Source organism: Sciurus carolinensis, chromosome 9 (genome assembly GCF_902686445.1).
Source record: "Sciurus carolinensis chromosome 9, mSciCar1.2, whole genome shotgun sequence".
Classification (NCBI taxonomy): Eukaryota; Metazoa; Chordata; class Mammalia; order Rodentia; family Sciuridae; genus Sciurus; species Sciurus carolinensis.
In genome coordinates this window covers 27,659,383-27,678,907 of record NC_062221.1, presented here as the reverse complement: position 1 = coordinate 27,678,907, position 19,525 = coordinate 27,659,383, and the positions used below count along the sequence as shown (strand labels likewise).

Sequence of the window (19,525 nt, the reverse complement as noted above, 5' to 3'; positions counted from 1 at the left end):
TCCACAGCAGGCCCTGAGGTGTGTAGGCAGAATGTTCACAGGCAAGCTATTTGGGAAGCTAAGGTAGGAGGATCATAAACTCAAGGCCAGCTTGAACAATTTAGCAAACTGTTAAAAAGAAAAAAAAAAAAAAAGGACTGGCAATATAGTTCCATGGTAGTGTGCTTCTGGTGGAGGTGGGGGAGTGGGGAAGTCCACAGTGCAGGCGGCAGAGAACAGAAGGAAGGATTGAAGGTTGGAACAAAGTCCAGAGCTCACTTTCCCAGTGGTGGCCTTGGAGGAGAAGAGGCAGGTGAAGTTTGGGCTGCAGAGCCTGGCAGTAGGCCAATGGCTTGCTGGCACCTGTCTACTGTCCATGCATGTCTGGGCCTTTGAAATCCTTGGGGCTCAGGTTATGAATTCACTTAAGGTCAGCTGGCAATGTTGGGACTAGAACTATCTAGGGTCATACTCTTACCTTAGGGACTGATTCCTAGTGAAGCACCTAGGCCCTCTGATTCCAGAGATTTCTATCACCTTGAACAACAGACAGGTAAGCAGTTGCCCCATCTGAGAGGCCCAGGGGTGGTGTCTGTGTGAATACACAGCCACCTACTGGTCATAGCTGGGATTGTCACAGTTAGAGCTCAGGCTTATTCTTGGTCCATGCTGGAGATGGTAAGTAAGACTGCCAGAGTCCTGTGCCCAGGCCTACCTGTTGATCCCAGGTGGTAGTCAAGACACTGGGTGTCACAGTCCCAGAGGATGACACACTCATTTTCAGGATCTACAAATAATTTTATTGAAATTGAACAAATAACACAACAGTCTTCCTACGCTGGGGGCCACTCTCCCCAAGCCATTTCCCACATTCTAGAAGCACAGAGCTTGCACAATAAAGGATTAAAAAAAAAAAAAGTAATTTCTATATAGAAATCAGACTCTGTCCAAACATCATCATAGACTAGACTATTTACAAACTTTCACATTTTAAATATTCCTTTTATGTTTTTCCCTTCCTTTCTGTGTCTACCAACGGGCTCCACTACTTTCCCTTAAGTGATACTGAAGGGGTGAGGATACTGTAGGGGAAGGATGGTGGGCTCCTTATAGCTATCTGCACCAGCCCTTGTGTGTTGTTCCTTACCACAGACAGTTCCCTTCCAACTGGCGTGGGGGGCTGGTGAAAAGGCAAGGGGAATTAGAATAGGTGGTTTGGGGCAACTCCCCACATGCACTGGCATCTACAGCCCATTCTGACCCTGGCCTGCACTCTCTCAAATAGGAAATAGGGGAAGGGTAAACAATTAGTTGCAGTGGGTAAGGATCAATCCAGCCCTGGGTGAAGGGAGAAGCCTCCCATAACAGTCCCCATTCCTATTAACCGCCAGCAAACTGTCCATCTGAGAGTTGGAATAAATGGCAGGCAGATGGGAAGAATCAGGCTGGTGCTGCCCCAGCCTTTGTCCAATACAGGAGGAATCGAGGTAGCAAACGGCTGAAATGCTCCAACTAGGGGATAAGGGAAGTGAGGGAGAGGAAGTTCTCATTTGTGTAAAGCCCCCACAGCCCAGGGGCTGGAAGAAGGCTGACTTTATTTGTAAAGTGCTGTAGCTTCTAGCAGGGCTTGGCCCTGGGAAAGCTTGAAAGGAAGCAGGCCAGGCAAGGAACCAGGAACCAGGCATTCCTGACTGGCATATGCCCTGCCATGTTTCTTGCAGGAGTGGCTGGGGAGGGTGGGCTGGTAAATCTGCCATTAGCCTTCACCAGTCACTAACCACCTCCTGTCCACACACAAACCAATATACAATTAACACCGAGGGACTGCCCTGCTCACAGCTGAAGGTTCTGGGCCAGCGGAGTTTATTCAGGGTTGTGGCCTTGGCCTGGGTTCCTCAATGGAAACCACACCTCCAGCCTGGGAGTTTCTTGCTGAGGCAGGCGGTGTTTGTATATGCCATCCCCCAGGCTCACACCTCATAGAGAATCACAGGGAAATCCACATGGAGGCGGGGGGGATCCAGCTTCACGAAGCCCTGCCATGGAAACAAAGGCTATGAGGGTCAGCTCATGGTGTCTACTTCAGGAAGCTTTCCTGCTCCTCCCAACTCCTCCCCCAGCAGACCCCGTCTGGGTCTACCTCTACATACTTGATGAAAGTTCTATGACCTCTACCCAGCCCCTCACCTGAGGAATCAGATTCTTATGCACCCGTCTCAGTTTGGCCCGCTTCTGCCCGTTCTTGGTGACGATTGTCTCTTCATAGAACTCGTGAGCCAGATCCCCATCCTCGTCATAGAACATGGAGCTGTGTAGAGGGAGAAGGGAACAGGCTGGACTTGAGCCCCACACCTGGTTATGGCAAATGCCATACACCACAGGGAAGTGTGTCCAACCCCAAGTGGGGAGGAACAATCTTGGTGGGAAGAAGAGAGGATACTATACCTGGAGAATTCTTTTGCTTAGGGTTTGGAGTCTACTAGAAGGAAGTGGGGAATGGGACATTGGCCAGTGTGACTTTGTCATACCCTCAAGAAGAGAACCTAGGACTGGGGTTGTGGCTCAGTGGTAGAGTGCTCATCTAGCACAAGTGAGGCCCTGGGTTCAATCCTCAGCACCACATATAAAAAAAAAAATAAAGGTATTATGTCCACCTACAACTAAAAAATATTTACAAAAAAAAAAAAGAAGACAACCCACATGACAGCACACTATCCAGGCAACCAAAGTCAATTCCCATTACTCATCTGTTGTGAGAGAACAGTCATTCCAGTATCAGTCCCTCCATCTAGGACTTATGGAGTGAGCAGGGTGGCAGCCTAGGCATGTTGGTCTCAGTCCAGAAGACACAACTGGTCTAATGCCAAAGATTGAGAGCAGATGTTTTGATCTAGGAAGGAGACTAAGAGGAGGAATACTGCATCCTCCCTTTAAGTGGCTGGTGCAGTCAAATTTCCACTGTTAGATCTCCCTGATATCTACAGCCAAATATCCATCATAGGGAGTGTCATCCCCATGAGCCCACTATGGCCAGGTCATGCTGATGCTCTTGTGTGGGGGTCTGGAGGGAAAGTGGGGGTTAGGTCAGCACTCTACTTCTGGAGAACATAACGGAGTGAGGATCCCACCATACCCCACTCTCAAGCAGGGCCACCCCCGCTTTCCCAGTCACTACTCTAAGGTCCAACCTACTACTATGGGGAAGGGACGAAGCCTAAACAGAAGGTCATTCTCCCTTTGGAAGAACTGGGAGGAGGAGGAGGATAAAAGCCTTCAATTGCAGGCTGAGTTTGAAGAGATGCAAGGAAGAGGTCCAGAGATCTCACGAAGGCCCTATGTTAGTTTTACCGTGGGGAGTGTCTGCTCAGAGACAGCCTAAGGTTCACCCTTCCCTAGGGAGCCCTTTAGATCAGTCAGGCCTCCACGAGTCTATTCCCGACTTTCCCCACCCTTTGCTCGAATGGGGACCCGAATACCGAAGTCGTCCTAATTGGGGTGTAGGGGGGTCGGGTGACAGATCCCGGTGGCGTAGGACACCCGGCCGCTTGCCTGTCCTCCCAGAAGCAGAACTCACGCCCTTACCCGCGGCGCGTGAATACGAAGGGGGGCACCGGTCGGCCTCGAGGCCGCACCAAAGCTTGTTCAGTGCCCGCTGCCTCCGGGCCGCCGCCCCCTGCCGCCGAGGCGAAGGGCCAAAGGCCCCGAGCTTTGGAGCCGCTGGCGCCCATGTCAGGGCCGCCAGCGCATGGCGGACCCCGCGGCCGCTGCGCTCTCACAGTGCAGTAGGTTCTACCATGCCCTGCCCAGCCTCCGCTTGCAGGTGCTGCTGCCGCTGCCGCCGCCACCCGCCGCCTTCCGCAGGCTCTTGTCTCCACGGAAACCTCACTTCCGCTTCCGCACGCTGCCCTCTTTGATTGGCTGCAGCTCTCGTCGGTCTGTGTGGCAGAGCCAGTGGTCACCCTCAGATACTGGCATCCCAGCAGGCCACGCTCTCTTCAGCTGGTGCAGCTCCCTCCCATGAACGGTGGTAGCGTCGTTCTCCTGGCTTCTTTGGCGCGCTGGTTGGCATGTATGACAGTTCCAACGTCCCAGATCCCCAGAACTTAAGCCGCCCAGCGGGGCCTCCTCAACCAGGACACTTTGAACCAGCACTTTAGGGCTCAACCCAGGCCAAGCCACAGGGTACCTGTCTGGCTTCTGTTTTCACAATGGTATTTTTGTGGTAGTCACCATCACATGTAAAGAAACGGAGCCCAAGGACAATTAAGGAACTGGCCAAATGTCTTATAGCTACACTGAGGTCTTAAGAGCTTCCATGTTCTCGGGGATGGGGTTGCAGCTCAGTGGTAGAGGGTGAGGCACTGGGTTCGAATCTCGACACCACATATAAAGGTCCCCTGACAACTAAAAAAAGTATTAAAAAAAAAAAAAAAAAAGGAACTTCATGTTCTTTCCAAATTCAACCTGAATGCATGCTTCATCAAAACAAGAATTCTTAACAGCTGTACCCTTGGTGTTCAGTCCATAGCAGCTGATGAATAAATATTTGAAGGGGTTACACCACCACTTCTCTCAGTCGTTGGTGTGGGCTGAGAGAATGGCTTCCCCTAAGCTCTAGCTGTAGCCTATTCTTGCCCCCATCACCGCCTGAGTCCCAATGTGCTGAGTGATGACTAAAACATGCATACATCTTCACATGGTCCATGCTGACCTTGCAAAGGATGCCGTGAGCCTGTCCATCACCCTTGGCAGCTGCTATCATGAAAAGCAACCACAGCAATGGGCCCACAAGAGAGGATGCAAAAGCAGAAGGATTCTTAAATCTTTATTCAGCCAATTCTCTCAGGCCTCAGGCCCTGATGATTACTGTCACCCCCCTCCCTTTTCCCATAGGAGGCATTCATGAGGCCACAAAACACTACATACATTCACACACTTCATCAAAAATATCTGAGGGAGAGACCCTGGCTTTGAATGGCAGATAAGGAATGAGGCTGGCAGAGTGCCCACATTCACAGACCCTGGCCTGGCCCAAAGATATCCTCCTTGGGGGAGGCACTGAGGCACTGTTGCTGTACTGTACACCAGCACTCCCTGACCTCAGGGTGTGTGAGGAGTCAAAAGGCACTAGAAGGAAACGTAGACTCTACCTTGATGCCTGCCTTATTCTGAGCATTCACCCTTGGTTCTGAGAGGGTTATCCTGAAACTCTATTCAAGACCTAAAACACAACCTTCCCCATGGGTGAGGATCCTCAACCCTGCAAATTGATCCTATTCTGTTCATAGGATCCCCAAGATTATCACATCTGAGACATGAAATAAGGAGACTCTGTCTGCTCCACCCCTGCTGCAAGCCTGGAGCAGCTTCCAAAGGAAGTCCTGGCCCACCATGACCCAGTACATGAGGGGCAAAGAGATGCAAAGCCATGCCCCACTTCACCCACTAGTGGACGCAGGGGGCCAGCTCCTTCGCTGTTCTCTGGGCTCATTCCCCCAAAGGGGGAGGACCTCCATGCACACTCATTCCTCAGGCCCCATGGGCCCTATCACACTCACACGGCACGCTCTTGGCACTGCCTACTCCCCTCCTGCTGCCAGAGGTAGGAGAGGTCACCCCAGGGGGCAGGCATGCAGGGCCTCTTGGATCTTTTGGCGGCAATGGGAGTACTTCTGCAGGATCTGGCGGAGGTGTTCTTCTTCTTCTCGCTGCAAGATGCGTAGGAAATTGTGTAGTTCAGGCATGCTGAAGGCATCCCACTGCAAGGGAGCAGAGGGGAGGTATATAGGCTGCAGTATATCTGGCCAAGCTGGAAGACCCTCCCCAGACAAAACCAACATATCATGGTCACACAAGCCCGGGCTGGGTTTTCTGTTTGGCTCTTGCCTCAATAGTTTATGCTAGGATTCCTGACAGCAGTCATATAAAAGATGGATCCTATAAAATAGTCATCTCACTGAGAGGCAACCAAACGGGATGTTCCCCAGTCACCTGTGGACAGGTTGGACCCACACTGAGTCTAACCCTACTCCACAGACCCAATACTTTGCAGCCAAATAGCTTCTAAAGAATCTTCATCTTGGGCTGGGGAGATAGCTCAGCTGGTAGAGTGCTTGCCTTGCAAGCACAAGGCCCTGAGTTTGATCCCCAGTACCGCAAAAAAAAAAAAAAAAAAAAGAATCTTCATCTTTTTTTTTTTTTTTTTTTTTTTTAAATTAACAGGGCTAGGGATTAAATGCAGGGTCTAGTCATGCTAAGCAAACACTCTACCACTGAGCTATAAATCCAGTGCCATCTGCTTCTTTTCTGGTGCTGGGGATAGAACCCTGGGCCTTGTGCATGCTAAGAATATGCTCTACTACTAAGTTATACCCTCAACCCCTAAGTAAAACATCTTAATGCTTGAAGGGGTGCTACAGCCCATCAGTGTTGTTGAATGACAACCAAGAAAATAAGGAAGACTGTATACTCACATTCACCTCCCCAGAGTCATTCTCCTTTAGGATAAAGCTCAGGGTCTTCTCACTTGGTCCTGCAAGGAGTCGCAGACGCAAGGGCTGCTCATCATCTGACAGCTTCCGCAAGTACACTTAAGGCCAGGCAGGGGGAAAGGGATATATGATCACAGATAGGCCTAGCAGCCTTAACCCCTGCATGCATGGGTACATGCATATATGCCTTCACAGAGGGTAGAATGGGGTAGGAAGCCTACCTTGGCCATTACGCTCAGCCCGTTCAAAGAGTGCAAACTTGCGAGGATCATCCACCACCAAGAATTTGCGCAGCAGGGCTTCAATTACCTCGCGTGCCCGTGTGCGTGACAGCACATGTAGATGCTTGACAGCATCCTTGGGCAGGTAAAAGGAAGTGCGTCGCTTCACAGCTGTACCCCGTCCTGGGCCCCTCCGGGCATCCTGTAAGGAGGGTGGTTTCTTGTTGGAAGGCACTGAGACAGGGCGGACCAGCTTCAGCTGAACCTTGATGAAGCCTGTGTAGGAGCCATCCTTGTTCTGAAAAGAAAGAGAAACCAAACCATGACAGTAAGTGCCAGGTAAGGGAATAGTCTAGGGTTCTGTCTGTGCACGTGGGGCTAGGCTGGGTATGCATAAATTGCTGCTTGGGCCCACCCAAGAATACCTTGGCTATCATTCTTTGGGCATCAGGCATATAGCTGGGTAACTGCTTCTGCCCAAATTCCCTTCCTCTGCCTGAGCAGTCAACTCACCAGGCTCATGAAGAGGTTGCTGTTGATCTGTCCATTGTACTCCTTGATCTTCTGTTCAATCTCAGCCTGAGAAAGATCAGGTGTCTCCCATTCCACAGGATCATCCTAAAAGGCCAGCATGGACACACGGCCCTTGAGGCACCCAGGGCTTCTCTGAAAAATGGCCTCTGCAGCCTCTCTCTTTTTTTTTTTTAAATATTTTTTAGATGTTGGTAGACCTTTATTTTATTCACTTATTTATATGTGGTGCTGAGAATCGAACCCAATGCCTCACACATGCCAGGCAAGTGCTCTACCACTGAGCCACAACCCCAGCCTGCAGTGGCTCTTAAAAACTGACTGCTTCCAGGTGCAGTGACACTTGTCTGTAATCCCAGAGCTTGGGAGGCTGAGGCAGGAGGATGGCAAGTTCAAACCTAGCCTCAGCATCTTAGCAAGACAGTGTCTCCAGATAAAATATAACAAAGGGTTGGGGATGTGGCTCAGTGGTTGAGCACTCTGTCCTGTGTTCAATCCCCAGTATCAAAAATACAAAAAAAAAAAAAACAAAACCTGACTATCTCTGGCCCTGTTGCTGAACCCATGCACTCTGAACCTGTGTGGTTCTGCATGTTACGGGTACAGATAGCAAGAGTAGAATCATTTGGCTTCTCTTCACTGCTTGCTCAGTGTGGTTTCAGCACTGCATATGGCTCTAAGAATATCAAAGAATCAGGGTCAGGCAGGAGCCAGGAAAACATGGGGGACTCTGGAGGGACTTGTTTAATGTAAAATCATACCTTGGGGCTTAGGCTGTAGCTCAGTAGCAGAGTTCTTGCTTAGCATAAGCAAGGTCCTGGTGCTTATTCACACCAGAACCTCTTCACACACACATACACACCAAAAAAAAAAAAAAAAAAAAAAATAAAATACCGCAAAACCATGTTGCAACCGCACAGCCCAACTCTCAGGTCCTAAAGCTGACCTGGAGTCAGGGTTTTACCTGGAGAAAGCATCCTATTTTTGCACTCTGTCCTAGCATGGGGGCCACAATCCACTGCAGGGTAGGAGGTATGGGGACTGATGCATATCTGTAGTCTAGTCCACCAATGGGCAGGAGCGGAAGATTGATCTCTACAATGAGAGATCTCCTTGGTGGGATTCTTGGGACCATCCCTCCGTATCTCAGACATACTGAAGAAATCACTGTGACAGGTCATTTAACACTGATCCAAGATACACAAAAGGCAGCTTGAGGCTGAGCTCCAATCTGCCAGAGATGCACAGGTAACTTCCTGGAAGAGCCTGTTCTACAAGTGTCAAGCAGATGGGTTTCTGTGCTTTCCTCTGCTATCTGGGAATTTAGTTAAAAAATGTTAGCTCCACCACTTAGTCCCCTTCTCCACTTAGGAATGGATTCTTGCTGGAAGGGTAGAGGATGGGCCAGGGCATCCAGGGATCTGACATGACTCCCTACCAAACTCATCTGGCCCCCACTGCATCAGTCTTATTTCCTGTTGATGTCAGATAGGCCTTAATTGGAATGGGAATGTCACAAACAGCTGAGATAACCACTGACCAATGCCTTGTCTCAAAGAATTCTCACCAGGTCTTCCATAGAATGACATTACGCCCAGGACGACCAGAGTTCTGACCGCTAAGTCCAGGGCAACCAGGGTTCTCCTGACTGCTGCCTTGGAGACTCCTAACCTGCTTAAACCACTGATTGAGATGAATGGGGAAGAGAAGTGAAGGGAGTACGGTGGAGTCCATGACTGTATAGCACTATGCTCTTTACCCAGAACCTGGCTGCCAGTTAGCAGACTGTAAGTATATGGGGTTGAGGACTAAGGCTTCAAAGGAAAAAGGTTTTGAGTTGGGAGCCAAAGCCCATTTCCCTTCTAGGTTTCCAAAAGTCTCTTGGATGAAGGAAAGTGCTGAATTATGAATGAAAATTCCAAGATAAATGATCCTAGAGAAAGCGGGCAACCCTGTCAGACTAGTAAGAACAAATAGTGTGGGCCCTGGAAAATGAGGGACCTTGTAGGTAAAATGAGGGCTGGAAGCTGGGAAAGGGATGGATGCGCTTGTTCAGGCCCAAGAAGAGAAGTTGAGATAATAAAGAGTGCTCCAACAGGAAGGAGTAATGGGATGGGAGGGGTGCTAGGAGCAGGGGAACGGTGAGCAAACCCTTTAGTGCTGAAGCAAGAAGGAACAGTGGTCTGTTTATAGAAAAAGGCACAGGATGATGTTAATTTATTTCTCTTCTTTATGACAGTTCTGAGTTCCAGTCTGGAAATGAGAAAATTTACTCTTCCTTCTTCCCTTTCTGGATTATCCTAGAGTCCTGGACTGGAACACAGTGACCTCATTCTAGTTCCTTTCCTTCTCCCCCAGTATCTTCACTAATAAAACAAGAGACTAGGATTAGATGCACTGTACTATTCTATTCTATCAGGATTTTAGAGTAAGAAGCTTCTTTTTCTGTTTCCAAAATTGTCTGCTAGAAGACTCCCAATAGTGTCCCAGAGGGATGTACTGCATGATCACAGAATTTCTCTTCTTTTGTACTATAGTAACGCACCCTCTATTCTACCATTGTCTCTAGTGATTGATGGTTGTATTTTACATAGTACTTGGGAATTTTCAGCCTCTTTTTCTTCTTCCCTTTTTTTTTTCCCGTTGTGGGGGGGGGGGCGTGCGGTGTGAGGCTTGAACCCAGGGTTACTTTTCTATTGAGCTGCATCCCCAGCCTTTTTATATTTTCTATTGAAATAGCGTCTCACTAAGTTTCTTAGGGCCTTGCTAAGTTGCTGAGGATGGCCTGGAATTTGTGATCCTCCTGCCTCAGCTTCCCAAGTTGCTGGGATTACAAATGTGTTCCATCTTGCCTCCTTTTCAATTGACTAGTGTCTTGTGTTTCTTACCCACCTTTCCATATTGGAAGATAGCTTAGGCTATCTTAGGTATGGAGACAATCTTAGGGGTCCACATTCAAATCTTACACTCTAGCTCTGGGCTGAGATTTGCCATCCTAAGCATCACCTGTTCTGTAAGGAATTTTGTCAAATTTCATCTAAAGCATCATCCACAATTCCATTTTCTTGGCTCAAATAATGAATTCTACCCCTTTGCTGCCAGGTCCGCTACACTTCACGATCCCCATCTCTTTTTGCTGTTGCCCTGGCCTGCATGCTCCCCTGAGGTCTTCTGGCCCAGGAATAGTTATCTTAAGTTGGTGGTTACAGCCATGCCAGCCCACAGAGGTCTCTGATAATGGGGACACATGGGACTCTGACAGGTTCTGCTGCCCCTGCACACACTTTACAATCTTCAATTAGGAATCCAATCTTTTTTCACCCCTTTCGGGGCACTTTACAATCTAGCTTTTCCTCCTCCTGTGGGTAAAGTGCTCCTGAATGCTTACAGTCCAAAAGAAGGCTTCCTGTTCTCCTAAATCCCTTTTCCAAAGGTCCACCTTCTAGAATGGACTGGAATCCTCTAAATTCCAGCAGCTGGTGAAAGATCAGGGCCAGGAATGGCTGGAGACTCAGCTAACTCCATCCAGGGGTGCATGTAGAGCAGCTGGACTCCTTTCACCTTTCCCCTCCTAAACATAACTTCTCCTTTCCCGGAGAATACTCCTCCTTCACTTCCTTCTTCAGCTTCCCCAGGGAGGGAGTGGGAGCGCCCAAACACGAAATCAAGAGGTTTGTTCAGACTGCGCAGTTGGCTTTAGTCATAGGTGGATAACGTCCGTCTCTGGTCTACCTCAAGCTACAGAGCTGCTTCCCCTGCTTCAACCGGTCTGTGATAGAGCAAGGAGACCGAGGTACCCAGTACCGACGCATTGGAATCGGGATTTTACACTGGGCTTAAAAAATCGGACGGACGCACGGTTCCGCGGGCAGGCCCCAGCCCGGAGCCACGCGGACCGGAGGGTGGGGTTGCCCACCAACTCTCCACACTGCAACTTACCGGGCAGGGGCGAGATTCCAGCGACCGCCCCTCGCCCGCCGCCGGAAACCCCTGTCTCCCACCTGGTCCCTGCGCGGCCTGCGGACCAACGAGGTACGCGCCGTGAAGTACTGCTCGAGCTCCGAGTCTGAGTCCTCTTGGCTGCAGTAGCCACTGCTTGTCGTGCTGCTCCAGGTCATCTCGAAAGAAGGCGTTTCCGCCTCACCCATCGCCGCGCCCGCCGAATCCCCTAGTCCTGTAGGTCGGTAGCCTACTAACCACCGCCCGAGGCGCGTGCGTGCGTGTTATCAGTGTGCGCTTGCGCCGGGGCCAGCGCCGCGTCGCAACCGTTAAGACTAAAATGTCTACAGCCCGGATCTAGCTCTTGTCTCATTGGGGGACTAACTCTGAGGGGCGGGGACAAACGCGCTGAACCTCCAGGAATGACCTCATTGCCCAAGCAGCTCAACCCAGCTCCGCCTCGCAGGCCCCACCTGCCAGAGGGGACGTGTTGCAGCGTGTGCGCATGTGCAGCAACTCCACCTAAGGACTGGAAGAGGTTGTGGGAAGTGCGCGTGCGCCTGGCGCGGGACCGCTTGTGTAGCATCCTGGGGCAGTCGGCCAAGCCAGCGCGCAGAATTGGCCACTCTGCTGTCGGAAAATCGGTTATTAGAACGATTACTGAGCCAGGACCCATGCTGTTCTCCAACGTCTGCGCTGTAGCCTGCCAGTCCGCGCGTCTCCCCCACCCCACCCCGGACGGCCTGGAGACTTCTCTCACCACGTTAGTGTCATGTTCTAGCGCGGGTTCCCAGCCCAGGTCTCGGGGTCCGCAGCAGTCCAAGCAGACGAGAGCGCGGCAGCGGTAATGGCAGGTGAACTTGCAGTCTGCAGAGAGGGCTGGCGGTGAGGTGGAGGAACTCCAGCTCGGGGAAGTGTCCCGGGGACTGATAGGGAATCCCCAGGATGGTAGCCGTTGCCCACCGAACCAGACTTATCTCAGGCCCCGTTACTGCCCAGTGTTATGCAGACTATAGTGTTGGTTCCCGGGCGTGTCTGGAAACTGACCGGAAGGCCTCAGGCTGTTAGGGATCCAGGCCTGCTCAACACTTAAATCTCTAGCGCCTAGCAAGAACTTCCTCCGCCCATTTACTTGAAGGAGAAAACAAAACTTTTAATCTACGACCTTCTCTGGTTATCATTTGCCCTCTCAGACCAAAACACTGGTTTACATTCATCTAAATTTTTGTCTTCACTCTTCTATCTACTGTACTCAGGCTTTCTTGCCCCTCCCTCCAGGAAACTGCCCTGGTCAGGGTCCTCAGCGGTCCATTCTCCATTCTGTACTCCTCAGCATCATTTAATACTAGCTCCCCTTGACTTCCAGAGATCGCATTCCAAGTTTTCTTCCTACTCACCTTCTTTGCTGGTTCTGTCTCTACTTCCAGATCTAATGGTGATGTCCAGGGCTTGGTTTGATCACTTCCCTGCTCTGTCTACACTCACCTGATTGATTCCTCCTTTGTCCCTACCTCTTGCCTAAGACCTAAACTGTCCTGTTTTTCATTTCCATGGCCACTTTATTTTTCCTGGAGAACACTACAATGTCCCAGCCCTTCTTCCTGCTTTGTAGTCTGTCACAAATCCCTGTGCTTCTCTAGCTGAGTCTGTGACATACTTCTGTACTGGATGAGAAGGTCTCCATGCATGGCCTAGGGTACCATTCCTAAGTTCCTGTATGGGTCGGTGTACTGAATTTCCACTTAGGCTGCATATTATAATGACACCACCTCCCACCCCACCCCCATGTCCCTGGGAGATTTTAAAAAATTATGGATACCTAGGGTCCACCTCCAACAATTGATTCAACAGATCGATACAGGATGCAGGCAGAAGGAGATGAGAGGGCTGTAAAAGTGCTCCCAGTGATTCTAGCTGATGAACAGCTAGAACATCAACTTGCTGGTGATTCCCTGATGATGATGGTGATGGCTGTGTTCTATGTTTTAGTACCCAGTTCACTGTGACCAAGATAGTTACTTGCTAAACACTTGATTCGTTGGGGCCAAGATAGGTGGTTGCTAAATAAAGACTCAAGGAAATTCCTGCTTGCAGAGGGTCCACCCGAGGTTCTAACTTTTTCCAGGCCCCTTCCATTGGTGGGTAACTTTCCCTCAGTACAAGAATTCTGGAGAGACACGGTGACTGAATTATTGGGAAAAGGCAGACCTGGGAATATGGGCTCAGATAACAACAGTAGGCACAAAGGCTTTCTTAAGGGTCAAGACACTTAAAAGACACTTGAAATCAGCACCTCGTTATTTACTGTACTGCCTCTGCCCAACTATGCCCCAGCCACGGATGGAGGGCGACTAGGGATAAACCATCTTCCTGCACTCTTTTCCGCGATGGGGCAAGATGAGAGACCTGATCTTGGGGGTTGTCCCTGACGACTCCCTCTGCCACGACTTGACCCGCAGCGATGGTGCTGCCCCTCGGCCGCCCATTTGGCTCTCGCTGGCGTGCGGAGCCGCTACTCACGCGCGCACTGGAGGCCCTTGCGCACGACGCCCCAGATGAAGTCGCCGCAGAGGTCGCACCACGTGTGCGTGGTGGGCCCTGCGGGTTGGAAGCGGTGGCCACTGCCCGGGACCTGTTGCCGTGCGGGGTTGCGCGCGGTGCCGGGCGCGATGCGCAGCGCGTTGGCACGCTCCAGGCGGGTGCGGCCTGGGTTGGTGCACCCAGCAGATGCGAGCTCCTGTAGCTCAATGAGCTCTGGCTTCACCGACATGGCCAGGTCGGGCCCAGGCTTCAGCCGGCTCTGGGAGCTAGCTAGTGCGGGGAGGGCGGGGCCACAGGGCGGGCCGCGACTTCCGCGCCGCCCCCAGAATCCAGGCAGGGCGGCGGGAAAGAGGAGAGCCGCCAAGAGGAAACCTGTGAAAGCTGACAGTGTTGGCCTGCAGGTGGAGCGGAGTGGAGGGGCTTTCTCAAAGAACCCTTTCCCTCCCTTTCCTTTTATCCTTAATTACCGCACGCCCAGACGACGACCGCAAAGCGCCACACGGAGACAGGCATGTTTCGAGGGGTTAACTTTACTGTGTTAGAGGAAGAGGGTCCCCACATCCGGCCCACGCCCCACCACCCAGGCCTCCTGCCCTGGTTTGCTGAGACTGTGGCCTTGCCCTCCGCCTATATGCCGGGTTGCAGGAAGTGGGGAGCCTTCACTCGTGGGGTGTGTGTGTGGCTCAGCAGCTCTTCTTGAACCAGCTGTGCTCACCACCAGGGAGATTGGGGTCCGGCAGAGGGGCAGAGAGCAGACAGAGATCCTGAGGTTCAGGAGTGCACTCTGGGTGGGTTGTATTGGACGGCCCTCAGCGGCTGCAACCCTCACTTAGCTTTGCCACCCTGGGCTGCCAGGACACAAGCCTTCCCATGCTTCTCCCAGTGCTTGACTTGGCACTCCCTGTAGGCAGGTGGGCCAGGTGAGGATGGCAGTGCTGGGGGTGGGGAGGATCGAGGAGTGGGGCTTAGGGGACTAAGGTCATCCTAAGATATCCTCACCTGCAGCAATACCACTCATTCTGGCATCTTGAGCAGCGCTTGGATGCCTCTGCATTGCAGTAGGCACAATGGGGCCTCTCTGGAGCCACTGCTTCTAGCACATCCAGTCTGTAGGTCTCAGCCCACCTAGTGGATCAGTCAAGCGGGCCTCACTGGGTTTGGCAGGTTGGAACACAGTTCCACCCCTGCCCAGTCCATACCTCCTGCCTTCTATCCACCCCTTCGCCAGCTCAGCAGGACTTACCTTCGTGCCTGTAGCCGAAGGTCCTGCTCAGAGGGGCTGAACACATGCCGAAGTTGGTGCTTGGCAATTGCCTGCCATTTGCCTCTATTCTCTTGCTCCAGCCGCTCCCAGATTTCTGGGATCTGGGGGAGAGTAATGGAAGGGGCAGGAAGGAGCTGGCAAAGTGGACAGTGGTCCTGACTGATTAACTTTCCAGATGCCTACCTGTTCCAACACCAGGTCCTTCTTAGGAGGCTGGGTTTCGACCAGGGTCAGGTGGGCCAGGAAACTTTGTAGGTCTGCCAAGTTGGGCAACTGGTCAAGTAGTGTGTCTGTTAGGAAGGCCCGAAGCTGCAAGGGTATCCAGGGAAGGCCTGTGTCAAACAGGTGCTGGCAGGGAAGGTGGGCTGAGGGTACCTTTGGGGCTTATGTCCTACCAGCTGCTTTGTCACCTGAAGCTCAATATCTGAAAGGAGGACTAGGGTGGAAGTAGGTGGGCAAAGATGACCAGCAGGGATACAGTGGGGGTGGGATGAAGTGGAGCAGTGCTGGGGCTGTGGGCACTAGTTGGGGGGAGGTCCCCACCTTGAGTAGCTGTCCCTTAGCAAAGCTCGTGAGGCAGTAGCGGGCCCGGGCCTCTGGGCTTAGCAACAGGTTGTACAGAGCGATCCACACTTGCCCATCCAACTTGCTCAGCTTTTGCTGCTCTGAGGGGGCTACTGTCTGCCAATGACCACCCTCGAATCGCTGCAGCTTGCCTGGGGAGAAGACCCAGCACATTGGGTGTAACCATTGCAATCTCTTTGAGTGAGTCAGCTGTGTGTGCTGTGGAACTTCCCACAGGCTGGGCAAGGTGGGAGAACCTGGGCCACAGGACTTGCCCAGGTTGTGGTTTTGCTGGCCCCAGAGCAGGATGAGTACTCAGTAATGGACTCATGGGCCTTGCCTGCTACAAAGCCAAGGTCTCATCCCACCTTGAGTGAAGCATCCTGGTAAACTCTGTGGGATGGGAGTGGGGTAGGGTTTGAACTGCCAGTTTCCCACTTCAGTCAATACTGAAGGATGTTCTAGAAGCAGTGGGCTAGGGCTTAGGTAGGTGGGGGAAGACCTTACTTCCTTCCCGCCGGCTCCAGGGACTGTGCTCCAGCAGTTCCACCAGGAGGCAGGGTAGGTTGTGGGTGCTAAGCATTCGACTCAGGATGCTCAGGGAAAGGCTAGGGGTGGGGATGGCAGGCAGGGAGGTAAGCAGAGGCTATAGGCACAGTCTTCCATCCCTCTACTGTAGGCCCCAGACTTGGGAGGACTGCCCACCTGTCCACACAGTCTGTGATGTAGCGCAACACTGAAAGGGCCTTCAGTGAGATCTCAAATTCCATTAGCTCTGCCTGCTTCTGCAGCTCCTGGAGGCACACAGTGTTCAGGTTGGGCCACCCCCTGCTGCACTGGCCTTGGAAACCCATATCTAGGCTTTGCCAACCCCAGGAAACCTCAGTTCACCTGCATAGGGGTATTGTCCTGGGACCCTTCTTCCTCATGGGGGCCACCACGGCCAGTTCGGGCCACCAGCAGTGTCAGTTTGCGGTGGCAGTAATCTACCAGGTCCAAGATGGTGTCCTCTGCTGACTCACATACCTCCTGGGGGAAAAGGGGAAGGGAAACTTTCTGTCTCTGATGCTCTCCCCACATGGACACAATCTGGACACTGTTCTAGTCCAGAGAAGTGGCCCTTGGGCAGGAATAGTACCTCACCTTGTGGAAGAACACAGTCTCTAGGAGGTTGATAATGGAGGCTTCATGGTGTACCTGTCAAAAAAAGGGGAAAACAGGGCCTGGGCTGCAAGACAGGCATAGGGACTACCCAGGCATATTGTCTTCCCCAGTCCTTGGCTCTTTGCTCTGAAGGGGTTGGAGGAAGTGTGAGCCAGGGGCCCAACTCACCACCATGTATATGGGGAAAGTATTCTGGGGCTTGAAGTCCTCCACTTTGCATAGCACAGGGAACACCTTCTGCTTCCACATCTCCACTGCGATTAGCTCTTCCACCAGTGTCGGGATCTTTGAAGCATGGGGTAAGGATGGGAATGAGATGGACCTCCTTTGCCTGGCAACCCTCACATTCCTGGTTCTGTCAGCTCAGCTCTCAAACTTTCCCAGGTCCCTGGACTCTACCAAGCCCTACAAGTACCATCCTTGACTTTTCTCCTGCATCTTAGACCTTTATTTTCAACTGCTCCAAAATCTATGGGTGCACTCCCCAGGTACCTGTGACTGGCCCTTGCTCTGTCCCAACTGCCTTGCCTCCTTGCACCTGCACTCTTATTCCCTTCTCCCCATCTCTTTTAGGCCAGCCCTCCTGCTCGTGTCCTTCTTTCTTGGCCTTGTCCTCTGACCCTCTAAGGCTCTTGTGTACCTTGGTCTCACTCTTACTCAAGGCCCTTCATAGTGCCCTATTTCTACCCCACTCCCTAGTAGTGTGCTTTGCCTTTTTCTTGTGGAGAAATCTTTTGTCAAGTGTTACCTCAAGTCATCTTCCTATTTTCTAATTCCCCAACCCTCATGTTGGAAAGGCTGTTTCCTTCCAAATCAAAGCCCCACTCCCACTTCAGTGGGAGCCATCCTCTGGTCTTCTAGGCAGTTCAGGGTGACTTTAACACTTGGGTCCTCCCCATACAGCCTAGTTTGTTCTAGTATCCATGACTCTCTCCCTAGTCAACTCATGCCCCAGCCACAGGCATGGTGTGCCTGAGTCTTGTCTAATAGGGGTACAAAAGGAAATGTAACATATTTCTCTTTCCCTTTCAGGGAGGGCACCAGGCCAGAGGGAAGAGCAGGCACCCAGTTGTTCCTGAGGGATAGGATGGGTGAAGACTGGAATGCTGCCTGCGATTTTTGGGTACCTTCCCATAGGTGACCAGCAGTTCCTGGATGGGCTCTCCCTGGCTGACAGTGGCATCAAGGATGGCTTGCATGTTCAGCTTCTCCAGGTTCTCGTGCTGCTGGTTCCACCTGTTCCAGAGGGTATGTATGTGCATTTGGGCACACGTGTGCATCAGGAGTGATGCTGGATCCTATTGAAGCCTAACCTAATCCCGAAGACAAAGAGGGGGCTTAGGAACCATATATTCCTATCTGAAAGAGCTTTGTCTTTCCACCTGGGGGACCCTTCACACTGGGCAACCCCTTCCCCAATATCAGGCCCAAGCTTCCCGCATTCAAGGACCTGGTGACTCCGCCTAAGTCAGCTGCCTCACCCTTCAGAGCCCATCTCGCGCAGCGGGAAACTGCGCAAACCTCGCACCAGTACGTCAGCCTCTCCGGGCAGCAGCAGCTCCAGGTCGCCCATGTTGGGGCCAGGATTTGACTGACTTCGGGCAGCGGTTGGGGCGGAGGAGATGACGCACTTTGGAAGGACAGACTCCTGCGAGACTGAAGTCTGGGACCGGACAGTTGCCTGTCGGTTGGGGCGCGTGGGTCCTCGCCGCCATGGAAACAGCTCGGCGTCTGCGCAGTGAGGCCTGGGCCCACCCCTGTGGGCGGCTCGCGCCGTCTGGGGCCGCCCCCAGCCTGCCACGCCTACCCTAACAGTAACCCAATTGCGATTGTCAAAGCTTTCTCTCTCATAACCAGGTGCGTCCACGAAGTCTCTCCTGAACTCTACCGACTCTTCCCGAATGTTAAGTTAGCCTGTGACTCCTGTCAGCTCCTCCTGCAGCTGGGCCGTCTTGATCCTCCCGGATGTTCCTCTTCATGACTTCCTCCTTATCTTATTTCTTGAGCCCAGCATCACCAATTGGATCTACTCCCTAAGTACTGCCTAGGACTCACAGCTTCTCTCCATTCTATTTCAGACTGCCATTACTTCAATGCGGATAGCTGCAGTAACCTTTTCACTAGATCTACTTCCACTCTGTAGCCTTCCCAGCAGCAAGGAATCTTAAAAGTGTACATCAGATATTACTCCTTTGCAGGAGGGCAGTTCTGTGGTTGTCTCTGGTCTTCAAAATACTGGGTCAGGGGCTGGGGTTGTGGCTCAGTGGTAGAGCGCTTACCTAGCACGTGTGAGGCACTGGGTTTGATCCTCAGTACCACTAAAACTAAATAAATAAAAATAAAGGTATTGTGTCCATCTCCAACTAAATATATATATATATTTAAAATATATAAATAAATATATATAAAAATATATAAATATATATTTATATATATTTTTATATATAAATATATATTTAAAATATGTAAGTATAATATATGTGTATATATATATATATATATTTTTTTTTTTTTTAAACATACTGAGTCAGACGTAGCTTCCCAGCCGTTCCACAGCGTCTACTTCTTGCTCTCTCTCCTTCCCCAGGACTTAGATTTGTGGGTGTGGGTACTGGGAATTGAATCCAGGCCTCGTGCATGAAAGCTCTGAGGTGCATCCCCAGCCCTTCTTATTTTTGAGACAGGGTCTTGCAAATTGCCTAGGTTGGCCTCAAACTTGAAATCCTCCTGCCTTGGCCTCCTGAGTAGCTGGGATTACAGACGTGTGTCATCGTGCCCTGGGAGTTTTATGGCTTGTATTTTTGGCTCTCTTTGACCTCCCATGATCCAGT

At 51.5% G+C, this 19,525-nt stretch overlaps 3 protein-coding genes and 1 long non-coding RNA gene across 12 annotated transcripts; 1 reads left to right on the top strand and 3 right to left on the bottom strand.

The window, feature by feature from the left end:
* Nucleotides 1-761: 761 nt before the first annotated feature.
* Tusc2 (tumor suppressor 2, mitochondrial calcium regulator) lies at nt 762-3,852 on the bottom strand. The gene is made up of 3 exons (XM_047564275.1): nt 3,562-3,852; nt 2,167-2,287; nt 762-2,015 (listed from the first exon to the last, which is right to left on the bottom strand). Exons 1-3 carry the CDS (start codon nt 3,705-3,707, stop codon nt 1,950-1,952), a joined length of 333 nt encoding a protein of 110 aa, XP_047420231.1. The 5' UTR covers nt 3,708-3,852; the 3' UTR covers nt 762-1,949.
* Nucleotides 3,853-4,791: 939 nt separating this feature from the next.
* On the bottom strand, nt 4,792-13,949 carry Rassf1 (Ras association domain family member 1). 4 transcript variants are annotated; one of them, XM_047564248.1, is made up of 6 exons: nt 13,682-13,949; nt 11,922-12,028; nt 7,205-7,309; nt 6,692-6,989; nt 6,453-6,568; nt 4,792-5,738 (listed from the first exon to the last, which is right to left on the bottom strand). In XM_047564248.1, exons 1-6 carry the CDS (start codon nt 13,929-13,931, stop codon nt 5,592-5,594), a joined length of 1,023 nt encoding a protein of 340 aa, XP_047420204.1. In that variant the 5' UTR covers nt 13,932-13,949; the 3' UTR covers nt 4,792-5,591. The 4 variants fall into 4 exon arrangements, with proteins under 4 accessions (XP_047420204.1, XP_047420201.1, XP_047420202.1 ...); XM_047564245.1 differs by lacking the exons at nt 11,922-12,028; nt 13,682-13,949 and adding an exon at nt 11,635-11,763; XM_047564246.1 differs by lacking the exons at nt 11,922-12,028; nt 13,682-13,949 and adding an exon at nt 11,224-11,502.
* LOC124992903 (uncharacterized) lies at nt 10,911-19,039 on the top strand. 2 transcript variants are annotated; one of them, XR_007110210.1, is made up of 3 exons: nt 10,911-11,924; nt 17,727-17,942; nt 18,120-19,039. It is a non-coding gene; the product is annotated as an uncharacterized LOC124992903 (long non-coding RNA). The 2 variants fall into 2 exon arrangements; XR_007110209.1 differs by having other exon boundaries at nt 10,911-12,015.
* On the bottom strand, nt 14,206-18,438 carry Zmynd10 (zinc finger MYND-type containing 10). Of its 5 annotated transcripts, none has more exons than XM_047564242.1 (12): nt 18,176-18,438; nt 17,822-17,930; nt 16,863-16,979; nt 16,674-16,727; nt 16,422-16,559; nt 16,236-16,324; nt 16,038-16,138; nt 15,510-15,682; nt 15,150-15,275; nt 14,946-15,067; nt 14,702-14,827; nt 14,206-14,486 (listed from the first exon to the last, which is right to left on the bottom strand). In XM_047564242.1, exons 1-12 carry the CDS (start codon nt 18,265-18,267, stop codon nt 14,474-14,476), a joined length of 1,260 nt encoding a protein of 419 aa, XP_047420198.1. In that variant the 5' UTR covers nt 18,268-18,438; the 3' UTR covers nt 14,206-14,473. The 5 variants fall into 5 exon arrangements, with proteins under 5 accessions (XP_047420198.1, XP_047420197.1, XP_047420196.1 ...); XM_047564241.1 differs by having other exon boundaries at nt 14,206-14,407; XM_047564240.1 differs by having other exon boundaries at nt 14,206-14,603; nt 18,176-18,437.
* Nucleotides 19,040-19,525: the final 486 nt, after the last annotated feature.